The sequence below is a fragment of the Dama dama genome, chromosome 11 (assembly GCF_033118175.1).
Source record: "Dama dama isolate Ldn47 chromosome 11, ASM3311817v1, whole genome shotgun sequence".
Lineage (NCBI taxonomy): Eukaryota > Metazoa > Chordata > Mammalia > Artiodactyla > Cervidae > Dama > Dama dama.
Window position 1 is genome coordinate 13,723,274 of NC_083691.1, and position 12,426 is coordinate 13,735,699.

The 12,426-nt window shown below is 43.3% G+C and overlaps 1 protein-coding gene across 1 annotated transcript in view; it reads left to right on the forward strand.

Moving 5' to 3' along the window:
- Positions 1-12,426, forward strand: part of TTLL11 (tubulin tyrosine ligase like 11) — a 257,284-nt gene that overhangs the window by 50,364 nt on the left and 194,494 nt on the right. The window contains exons 2-3 of the mRNA XM_061154740.1: positions 1,856-1,952; positions 9,599-9,732. Of these exons, the coding sequence (XP_061010723.1) occupies positions 1,856-1,952; positions 9,599-9,732 (231 nt within the window). The remainder of the gene's footprint in view (positions 1-1,855; positions 1,953-9,598; positions 9,733-12,426) is intronic.

Consider the following 12,426-nt stretch of genomic DNA (forward strand, 5'->3'; position numbering starts at 1 on the left):
GCCTGGCACATAGAAGTTATTGAATAAATTTATTTAGAAAAAGACAGTTTCTCAAAACTTAATGAGCTAAGGGGTCTCTGAATGAAAGGTTGAACTTAGGAATCATGACAGTGTCAAGGATTGAAAGGCGATCCTAAGGGTGATAAGGATTCCTAGGTTATCCACTGATGTGGAGCAGGTGTTGATCCCACAGGGTGGGCAGCAAAGCCATTTGGATCTTAGTAAATGTTGCTTGGATAGTATGCTTTATAGAGGAACCTCCTCGTTAAGTTATTTTTCCCTCTTCTATATTAGTACTTAACAGTTGGAAGACAATAACATATGTTGTATCTCCTTGTATTTATGACTGCCGAATTAATAACTTCAATCCACTAGATACAAAGAAAATGAGTGAAATGCTATAAATTATAGATGGAAGTTGTTAATGCTAATAGAGTGTGTAACATATGCCTCACTTTGGCACAGTTTTGAGACAATGTGAATGATGTAAAGGGCTTGAGTCTGTTTGCCTTCATTTTAATTTGGAATCATTGGGAAGCATTGAGTCACTGCCATTTCACTGGTAACACCATGTTCTTTCACTGGAGCTTCACCCTCTTAGCTTTGAGCGGATAAAAGTTCTGATTAACTATAGTTTTAGGACGGGAAAATTGGATGCTTTTACTTAATATGCTGATATTTCTCTTCATTTGGACTTCTAACAAGTAGGTTCTAAATATGAACTAACATCTCCTCGCTCTTTTCCCTTAAGGAGGGTCGAGTGATGCATTTAAAAAATGCATTGTGTAAATGCAGAGCTTGTTGATAACTGGGGGAGGAAATAAGGTGTAGAAAGAGCAGACCCTTTGTTCTTAGCAAGGGATTTTCTGGTTGCACGTAACTGAAACCCTCTAGCTTGCGCAAAGGGGATGCATTTTAAGGGTATGAGACTGCCTCACAGAATCCAAGGACAGAAGGGACAGTGGGGCTCAGAAGGGCCTAGGCCCAGGATCTAGAAGCCCTGGGAACTGAGGCCACTCCGTCTGTGTTGCCAGGGCCACATGGCCTCGTCTCTGCTTTTCTCTTTGCACCTGCTTCTTTCTCCTCTCTTCGTAGACTGGCTGCCTTTGCCTCTCTGAACACGGCCAAGCACAGCTGCCCGGCTCTGGCATTTGATCACTTTCAGTTCAAGGGCCGGCAGGGGCTGCTGGGCATCTCTGATTTCCATATTCCTGGAAGAGAGAATCTGGTTATCTCATCGTGAGTCAGAGGACTATTCCTGGTTTGTTCATTTATTCATTCAAAAAGTCTTTGTTGAATGCCAGGAACAGTTTTAGGCGCCTGGGAATACATCCTGCCCTTGGGGACTGTGTATGTGTGTGTGTTGAGAAACAGAGAGAGAGAGAGGTTGTGGGAACTTGTTTTAGGGGCACCAGTTTGCACATTGCAGTTTTCAGTGAAAGAGAAGTATGGTTTGGAATTCAGATAGACCTGGATTCGGATCCTCCTATTACCAAGCTCTGTGCAGCCTTGAGCGTGTTACCTTACCTCTCCCAGCCCCGATTTTCTCATCAGTGAAATGGTATCATCCTTTCTAGAATGGTTATGGGGATTCTAATGAATGGGTGCCTGTAAAATCACTTGCAGAGTGCTGGCCATGCTGAATCAGAACCCTGCCTCTCAATGGTCATGACCCTGAGAAATTTACTTAACCAGACTGAGTCTGTTCCCTCTCCTGTAACTCGGGAAAGAACATCAGCAACTTCACAGGATTGTTACAAGGATTCAATCATGTGATGTGCGCCAGGGCACGGGGCATCAGTACAGAAGAGACACTCAGGGCGGTAGTTAATCATATTTCCCCTCTTTCTTCCAGTTCCCATTTGGCCGACGCTTGCCTTGTGACATCTACTGGCACGGAGTTTCATTTCACGACAATGACATATTCTCCGGTCAAGTGAACAAGTTTCCAGGTATCTACTGTTATTGCTGGCATTTAAAAATGTGTCTAGGGCTGAGTCTCAGGGTACACTCTTGGACAAAAACATGCCGGTGTTTTGACATCAAACTGGAGGGCTCTTAACTGGGAATGGGTGCCACTGTGCTGTGATCTTGGGAGGGAAGATGATCAGGACTTAACCCACCAAGGGCTTAAGAAGTTCCAAAATGTGAAGAGATCGGCTCTTCTGGTCTAATTCCACTGGTGGAAGAACGTGACTTTCACTTTGGGGTTTTTGATATAATATGGGTGTGCCATGAAGGGATGATATTTTCAAAATGAAAAAAAAAAATAAACCATCTCTAAACTCACCATAGTTTCTGGAACATTTCAATGACTCGGTGAATGTGGACTCTGAATACCTCTATGTGTGTGGCTTTCCCTGGTAGATCATGAGCTCCTGGGAGGGGCCATGACTCCCACACCTCTGTAGATGCCCGTGGCTCCTGCAGCCCTTCTAGACACACCTGAGGTGCTCTGTAATTGCTTTCTCACTGACTGATTAAAACTCAGAGGCAGCCCCAGTTTTATGCCCATCGCAGGGAACGAGAAAGCCTGACATTAAAGCAGTAAAATGAACCATTTCCCCTACAGAGTTAGTTACATTAATAAAAGCTTCATGTTGCACTAAAATACATAAACAAACCCATTTAAATTTCTAATTAATTTGCAGGAGACAGAGGTACTAAAATTCTGGGACTTTGTCCCAGAAATGGGATTCACAGTTGCCATTTCCTTTAAGTGTCACGTTTGGAGGTACTGTTTTAAAATCAAAATGCAGCATCTCCATACTGGGAACAGGAGGTTTGGACAGCCTCTGTCTTTATACCCTGAGGGCATTATCTAGTGAGATGATTATCTAGTGAAACTGCATGGGAGACTTGGTGCTAGACAAGTGTCACGGCCGACACTCTTAAGAGACCTCCCCACTCCATTCCCAGCCACCCTATCATATAACTTTTCCTTTTCCTTTTAATCTCTACCACCTTCTTCTGCCCTGATTATTCTGCCCTGACTATTCATTATTTCCATTGGTTAAGTGAAGAGGGAGGGGTTAAGGTGAGTGGGAGTGTGTAAGGAGAAATGAACATTTGGTTAATCAGTGTATGATTTTAGTGAAAGAGGTGCCACTCATTTTCAGAAATTTTTACATAAGACACAAACCACATAGAATATGATAACAGATAAATTTTTAAAAGAACAGGGACTTCACTGGCAGCCCAGTGATTAAGACTTTGCCTTCTAATGCAAGGCGTGCGGGTTAGATCCCTGGTTGGGGAGCTAAGATTCTCACATGCCTCGCAACCAAAAAAAACCAAAACATAAAAACATAAGCAATACTGTAACAAATTCAATAAAGACTTTAAAAATGGTTCATATTAAAAAAAAAAAAAAAAGAAGAGAGAGAACATCACCCTGAATCCCATTCCTCATTGAACGAAACCATGAGGTGAATATTTCTATTTATTGTTGTTTAGTTGCTAAATCGTGTCCGACTCTTCTCTATATTGATTTCCTCCCAAACCTTAATCATGTTTGTGTATCATTTTTACATAGTTGCCTGACTATAAGATGTTTGCTCTAGTGTTTCATTTATGCTTATTTTTAAGAGGAGAATCAACTGATCTTTTTCTTTGGCAGTCCATGCCACATCGTTAAGAAAACACCTCTCATCCCAACATCCATACGTTATACAGTGGCAAGTTATGCTATGTCCACTGGGGAGGGTTTCAACTAAGCCAACAGGCTATCATAGGCCCCTTGGCTCAGATTCACTTGGAAGGACACAAGACAGGAAGCACAGCTTGCCAGCCGGTCAATGTCATGCATTTCTTTTTAGTTGAGTCTTTACAAGGGTTCCAGAGCTAAGTCTTCGGCTCCTCCAGTGAAAGCTCAGGTGCAAGGAGACACGATCCATGTTGGTGGCTGTGGATCTGCTTTGACTCAGAAACCCTGTAGGAGCCAATAGCCCACGCGGCTCCTCCCTAGCATAGCTTCCAAGGTCCCCGCCAGGGTCACGCTAAGTTACAAGATTCATTACACTCAGGAAAGCCCGGAGCTGTGGCTCCTGACCAGGTATTTATGCGAGATGCCAGTAAATGATCATTTTAACCATATGCTCTGTTGTCTAGTCACAGAGCTAACTTTCCCCCTTTATCAGTTTCCTGGGGAACAGAGCTAGAAAATTAACTCCAGATCAGATCGGTTCTTGGAGGAGGCAGGGTTTTGTCTGAGGACGAGGAGGACTCTTGCAGCCAGGGTTGTTGCACGGTTTTAATGGGATAGCTATTATTTTCTCTGGCTGGCTGCTCATAAAAGATGACTTTTGGGGGACTTCCCTGGTGGTCCAGTGGTTAAGAATCCTTCCAATTCGGGGGATGAATGTTCAATCCCTGGTTGGGGAACTAAGATCCCACATGCCATGGGGTAACTGAGCCTGTGCAGTCTAGAGCCCATGTCGCACAAGAGAGAAGCCCATGAGCTGCGATAAAGAGGCTACATGCTGCAACTGGCACAGCCAAATAAAATAAATAGATAAATATTTTTTTGAAAAAAAGATGACATTTTAATGCCACTACCAGGACTTAACTGTGATATTGGGAGAACAAAATTTGGAAGAAAGCAACTCTTTGAATGAGGGCAGAGTTCCCCAAGACATGAATCATCAGATGAGCTTCATTGACGTTTTGCCCATTTGCTCTTGCTTCGTCTGATGGCTGAGAGCAGGAAGGAAGGAGTCGCTATAGCTTGACATTTCGGATGCAGATAGAAATACAGGAAAAATTACCTTCAGAGGACGAGTTTCATTAAAGGTGATATAAGAACATTCATTCTAAAGAAGCACGCTCGCCCCATCTCATATTCCAAGTGCCAGTGATAGGAACATACAATTATCTTCTTTACTAATGCCAGCTAATTAGCTTTAATGACAAAGAAGGCTCTGGAACCTCTAGGCAGCGGACCAGTGCTGCCACACCCTCTGCCCTGTGAAAGACAGCATCCTTAGCGATGATTCCAGAACTGTGCTTGGGTTGGTGTCCACACTTATCTTCCGTCTCTGATACATCCCATTATTCCAAAGCTGCATCTCATATGCACTGTGTATTACTTAGAGCAAGTTCCAGTGGACGTGCCAGGCAAGGATAAGCACTTCACATGCTGAACAAACTGAAAACTTTTGGATACGCATATGGAAGTAATTTATTTTGTTCATGTCAGCACGTTAGATTTTAGCCGCTTTTCTATGGGCCATTTCCTTCAAGATATGTTATTATATCTTAACTGATGAATTAAGACTTTCACTAAAAATAATCTGATTTAGATAGATCTTTGCCTTAAGAAAGCCCAGAACTGTCAATTCTCGACTTTACAAGCAACGGGTTTTGTTTTTTCTTTTGCTGAGTTGCCGGTTCTGGAACATGTGACAGCACATGGCAGGTGGCGCCTGAGAGCCCACCCTGAGGAGGGGACTTTGTCAGAGAGGAGGGGGCCCGAGGGAGGGATCTCTGGGGCAGCCATCTGCTAATTTCTGGTCTGGGCTAGGGATATAAGGACAAGGACAAAAGCGCTTAAAGAGAGAAGTCAAATACAAGATAAGCACTATGCCAGAGGAAGCTTGGGGTGCTGTGAGAATAAGGAGCAAGGGCACATGACCTGACCCAGATTTGCCTGGGGGGCAGATGGGGCAAGAGATCCTGGAGAAGAGGATTGCAAGTGTGAACTTGAGCCTCTAGGGCTGGATGGGCCTGACCCCTATGCTAGACAAGGGCGCAGAGGTTGTGCAAAGGTATAGAGTGATTTGCACATTGCTCGTGCAGTGAAGGGCAAGCAGCCCATGGTCGTTAGAAAGGGTCAAGTGTGATGGGGCAGTGGGGAGGTGAGAGGCAGGGACTAAGGTCATGGGGAGCCACTGAGAAATTTCCAAGCTAGAGAGTGACATGGGCCGGTGTGCAGTTGGAAAGATATTCCAGAGGGGATTCACTGGAGGTGGGGGTGGCAGGGTTGGGGCATGGGGAGGCTGAGAGGAAACAGCTAAGAGGCTACTGTATTTTTCAGAATCTGAAAATGTTGTTTGCTGCTTGATGGTTATAGTGTGTTTTTGCCAAGAATTATTGTTATAAATGATACTTGGATTGAGTAGTACTCCCAACATAGCTCACATTATGTTTTGTTTTTAATTTGGGTTAACTAGATCCGTGTAGACAGGCGGGAGGATCAGACTGGTACACTTCTGTGTAGCTCCAGTGGGCTGAGACCCCCCACCCCCAACTCCCACCGCCCCAGGCTGTGAGACTGCAGTGAGGCAGACAGCAGAACCCAGGCTCAGAAGCAATGGCAGGAGGCAAGCTTTTGGGTGAGAAGCTCTAGCCTGAGTGAGGGGTATTTCTCACCTGGTAGGGGAATGGCTACAACAAGGACATCTAAGAACAGACCTTCCTGAGAAGCCCAGGTGGACAGTCAGCCTCAAGAGAACCTGGTAGGACAGCAGGAGCCCAGCCCCAGGGCTCAAGTCACAGGAGGACTTCAGCCTTTGCAGCGGAGGTTTAGGGGCAACATGGCAGGAGGAACATGGGAGACATTGGGCAAAGGCATCGCTGAGGCAGCCACTCAGTCACCAGGAGCCAAGAACAGGTGACCAACACTTGAGGACAAGCAATGCACCTCAGAGAAATAGCTAAAATCCTCCTTATCTGGCCCTCCCTGGTGGTACAGTGGTTAAGAATCCGCCTGCCAATGCCGGGGACACGGTTTCTGTCCCTGGTCTGGGAAGATTCCACATGCCTCGAGCAACTAAGCCCATGCACCACAACTCCTGAAGCCTGTGCACCTAGAACCCATGCTCCACAAGAGAAGTCACTTTAATGAGAAGCCCAGGGACCACAACAAACAGTGGCCCCCACTCGCCATAACTAGAGAAAGCCTGTAAGCAGCAACAAAGACCCAGCACAACCAAAATGAATGAATAAGTAAATTAACTAATTAAAAAATATCCTCCTTACCTAGTTGGAGTATGAAGGAAGGGTCCCAGTGTTAGCAAAGGGGAGCTGGTGTTGGGATCCAGAGTTTCTACCTCAGGTCGGAATGGATCCCCGCGCCTTGGGCAGGGGTGTCAGGTAGGAATCAGGTGCTGCAGCTGCCTAGAGAAGGGAGGCAGAGTCTGGAGCCAGCAGGGTCTGGCAATGACCTCCCTCTGTACATGGTTACTCTGGGAACATACACTCTGGCCCAGCTAGAAACCCAGCTACTCTTGTCAGCATCTTCCTGAGCGAAGGCAGAGCCTGTATCTGACTCTGAGCTGCGGCCCCAGGTAGGGTCGCTAGCAGCTTCCTCCTGGGGCCTAGCAGGGGCTCAGAGACACTTTCCCAAAGCACCGGGTGGAAACGCAGCTTAGAGATGGCAGAGGACCAAAGGGGTCAGCGGTAAGTGGATTGAGGGAGTCTACGCTGCTCTCTTCTGGAGACAGGCATTCAGGCCTATCCCTATAGGGGTGAGCAGTCTACAGCCTGCGGGTCAGAAGCATCTTGGAAAAGTAACATCCACGGCTTGTTGGGATGGCTTCTTAACTTGGATGTTGTTTAGAGAACTACCTGGAGACAGATCCAAGTGTAAACTCAGAAAACGGATATGTTAGCTGGTGTGTGGGGTAGGCGATCCACATGACAAAAGGAGCCATCGCAGATTTCAAATGAGTGTTTGTTCAGTTTGCTGGACACTGATTTTCATAGAACTTCTCTGGAGCATTTGAACCATACTCCTGTACTCACAGCCTTCCTATTTGTGTTGTGTGAGTCCTTCCACAGACTAAGGGATTTCTGCAAGCAAACATTCCCTGCTGTCACATGGCCATTAAAACGGGGAAAACACCCCAGCACTATTTGGCCCATCATGTATTTGCTGTAAGGCACTGTATTATAGGGAGCTTCCCAGGTGGGAAACCCTCCTGCCAGTGCAGGAGACGTAGAGATGTGGGTTTGATCCCTGGGTTGGGAAGATTTGGTGGATCAGGGCACGGCAACCCACTCCAGTACTCTTGCCTGGAGAATCTCATGGACAGAGGAGCCTGGAGGGTTACAGTCCACAGGGTCGCAAAGAGTCAAACACAACTGAAACGACTTAGCATGTATGCACACTGTATCACTGTCTGTTATAAAGGTTTTTAGTTTAATACTAAAACTAAAACTTGAAATCCAACTATAAAATGCCTCCAAAGAAGTTGGAATTTTGTGTACTTTATGTTCAGCTCCCATGTTTATAACTCAAAACCTCTAATTTTGTGGGGGGAATAAAAAGAAATAGCTCTAATTTTCTGAACTCATACTGATTTCTTAGGAAGTTCTGAAAGTGTCCTCAGTGTTTTCTCTAATACCAGAGAATCCATGTTAGGGCACAGTTTATTAGTACCTTTAAAGATCCTTTATTTCTTATTTAATCCTTCCCTATCTCCTTCTAAACAAGAAGTAAGAACCTGACATCTTCAAGCTGTAATCTTTTAGATTTTTATTGCTCTTTATAATATGCTAAGGGAAGCAAGAAGTAGATTATTAAAACCTTCATTCTCAAGCATTCACCCTTGGCTTCCTGAACATGGGAGTTTAGAGAAACCTCGTGCATTCTGATTTTGCCCATTGGAATGCGGTAATTTGGACATGCCAAGTTGACGTGGAACTTTGTACTTTCTAGTAAAAATTACTTTGCTGGCAAATTTCAAGTCATTAACGGAATTGTGTAGCCTCTTTTGGGGTGAAGGCCATTTTTAGTGTCCTTTATTTTTTTTTGAGCAGTGATATTTGCTTTAGGAAGTAAGCATGCTAAAGTTTAATTTTTACCTATTTGCCTAAAATTTGCTAAGATATATACTAAGTTCCTTTTCTTGTCAGCATTTCTAAAGATGTTACAAGGGAAAAAAATCTACCATTCTTTTAAAATGTTTTATAAGTGAGACTTTTCTATTCCCTCTGGGCAAATTAATGAGATCTGATCAATGTCAGTGTCAGTACTTAAATAACTGAAGAACTCCTACGGTTTCCATTTTTTCCCCTTAAATTATGCTGTAATATCCTCTCTACTTCCTGTCCTTATTTCAAGGAGACAGATTTTCTGCTGAAAGGTGTATATATTTTTCTACTTTATGCCTTTAATACTCATGAAAGATTAAAACAAAGCAACTTAATTAAGCTTCTCATAATGTAGCCAGAGTCCACTAGATAATACTCTCCAGGGTATAAGATGGAAAGAATCTCAGAGGTATGTGTGGTGGCCCCAAATTAAAGAGGATATTAAGTTTTAAGTGCAAGATATAAATTCTTCTCTTTATTCATTATCTAGGGGGCTGACAAAGAATGGAATAATAAACTAGGTGGAAACTCATTCTTTCAAATTGATGCTTCATTTTTACAAGGAGAAAAAAAAGATCTGTCTATTCCCTCAAGTTTTTCATTCATTTGGCAGGTCTTTCCAAACCATGAATCACTGCTGTGGGGAACTACTCATACCTTTTTTTAAAATCCCGTCTGAAAAAGTGAATGTGTCGGGTGGGTGGTTTTAAAAGTCCCTTGTAATGGCTGTTTTATAGCTAGTGGCCCACTGTTGTTGAAACCCCACAACTTCTCTTCTCCCCAGGCATGACGGAGATGGTGCGGAAAATCACACTGAGCAGAGCTGTGAGAATCATGCAGAATCTCTTTCCAGAGGAGTACAACTTCTACCCTCGCTCATGGATTCTGCCTGACGAGTTCCAGCTCTTTGTGGCTCAGGTAGGTAGTACCCCATCCCCATGACCTGTGAATTCTGTGACGGCTGCAACCGGATCCTGGGTCACGTGTGCTGGGAGCTGGGGCAAGGGGTCCCTAGGAAGCTGAGACTGGCCCGGGGGGGTGTCTTAACAGGACATAGCAGATACTGCAGCGATCAGGGCAGCTTGCAGAGTTGAACGGATAGGATGACAGGTAAACTGAAGAAGTGGGTCCTGACACCAGGAGAAAGGCCTGAGGATGGTTATCAGGAGCTAAATCATGGAGTCAGGGCATTTGAAGGGCCAGGGAGACATAGCGGAAGCAGGCAGGTGAGCCCACAAGCAGACTGGGGCTCTTTGGGTGAGTCCCGAAAGTGTGGTCTCCCCGGCATCTCGTGGTGTGAAACATGGGAGGTCAGGCTCTGTTTCAAGGCCAGAGAGTAGGTCTGACCAATGGAGGGGGAAACCTTTTAAGTGTCCTGCTTTAATCTTGTTCCAGAATCAATTTTCCTGTGACCCATTCCATATCCAAACACTAAAAAAAAAAAAAAAAAACAACTTGAAGTGGTAATTTTGAAAATGAAGCTTTCCATGGAATGGTGGTTACAGGGGTTTGTAGACATTTCTTAAAATTCTTCAAATTATTAACTTAAAATAGGAGCGTTTGTTGTATGCAAATTAAATTGCGGTTAATTAAGAAATTAAATTTTGGGTGGTCCCCATCCTCACCCCTCAATTTCCCACTTCTGTTGATCTGCTCAGACAATTGTCACTGTGTGGAATACCTTTCTGTCCCATTTCTACAACTCTGTATTTAAGTATTCTGCAAGGCTGAGTTTAAATGAGATACCAACTATGTCTTCAAAACCAGATAAGTGAGAGGAGCATTGCTGTCATCCCCAAAAGTCCCTCTGTGTCTTTTTTCCGTTAATCCCCTTAACCCCTAGTCCAGGTAACCACTGATCTGCATTCTAGGTTAGTATTGCCTGTTCAAGAAATTTATATAAATGGGATCATACAGTATGTACTCTTTTTTTTTTTTTGAGAATTATGTTTTTGAGATTCATCCATGTTTGTTGTATCAGTAGTTAGTATTTTTTAATTGCTGAATAGTGTTACATGATGAATATAGACCAACTTGTTTATCTATTCACCAATGAATGTTCATCTGGGTTTTTTCCAGTTTGGAGATATTATAAACAAAGCTGCCATGACTAATCATATACAAGTCATTTTGTGGATCTATGTTTTCATTTCCCTTGGGTAAAACCTAAGAGTGGAATTACTGGATCATATGGTATGTTTGTGTTTAACTTTTTGAGAAATTGCAAAATTATTTTCTAAAGTGGCTGGACCACTCTACATTCTCTCCAGCAGTTCATGAATTCCATTTGTTCTGTGTCATTGTCTGCACTTGGTATAGTTAGTCTTTTGAATTTTAGGCACTCAGGTATATGTACAATTGTATCTCTTTATGGTTTTAATTTACACCTCCCCAATGACTAGATATTGAGCATCTTTGTGCTGTGCTTTTGGGTCATGTGAATATCTTCCTTTTTAGGTGTGTATTCAAACTTCTGCTCATTTTGTTAGCATTTTATTTTTAAATTGTAGGTTCTTTCCATACAATTATTTTGTATATGTATTGTGATGTGTATTAATATATTGTGAATATTTTCTCACACTTGGCTTTTCAGTCTTAACCTTGAATTTTCACTTTTTACTTCTGTCTTTGGAAGAGCAAATGTTTTTAATTTTTAAAATTTATTTACTTTTAATTGGAGGATAATTACTTTACAATATTGTATTGGTTTCTGCCAAACATCAACACAAATCAACCATAGGTATACATATGTCCGGGTTTCCCAGGTGGCTCAGTGGTAAAGAATCCGCCTGCCCATGCAGGAGATGCAGGAGTTGTGGGTTCAATCCCTGGGTCGAAAAGATCCCCTGGAAGAGGAAATGGCAACCCACTCCAGTATCCTTGCCTGGAGAGTCCCATGGACTGAGGAGCCTGGCAGGCTGCAGTTCATGCGGTCACGAGGAGTCAGGCATGACTGAGCAGACATGCAGTTGCATATGTCCCCTCCCTTCTGAACCTCCCTCCCAACTCCCACTCCATTCCATCCCTCTAGGTTGTCACAGAGCACTGGATTTGAGCTCCCTGTTTTTAATTTTTGTAACACAGAATGTGTCAGTTCTTTTCTTCTATAGTTTGTGCTTCTTGTGTGATGCCTAAGACACTCTTGCCTAACTAAAGGTTGTGAAAACTTTGTTTTGTTTTTTCTAGAAGCTTTATACTTTTAATCTTACATTTATGCCTGTGATCCATTTCAAGTTAGTTTTTGCATACAGCATGAGATTAAAATTGAAGTTTACTTTTCCCATGTGGATATTCAGTTGCTTCATCATTCTTTGCTGAAAGGATTGTCATTTTCCACACTGAATTACCTTGGCATCTCTGAAGTGGTATGACCTTCTCAGTACAGTCTGCCGGGAGACACAGGATGTCAAGATGTCTTAATTCTGGTGATGTTAATTTTGATCACTTAGTTAAGGTAGTATCTACTAAGTTTCTCTCTTGTACAGTTACTATTTTTCCTTTGTAATCATTGAGTATCTTGTGGGGAGATATTTTGAGACTGTGCAGATAGCCTATTTGTCTCATACTTAAAAAAAAAAAACAACAGCCCTAATTAAGGTACAGTTAAACTGC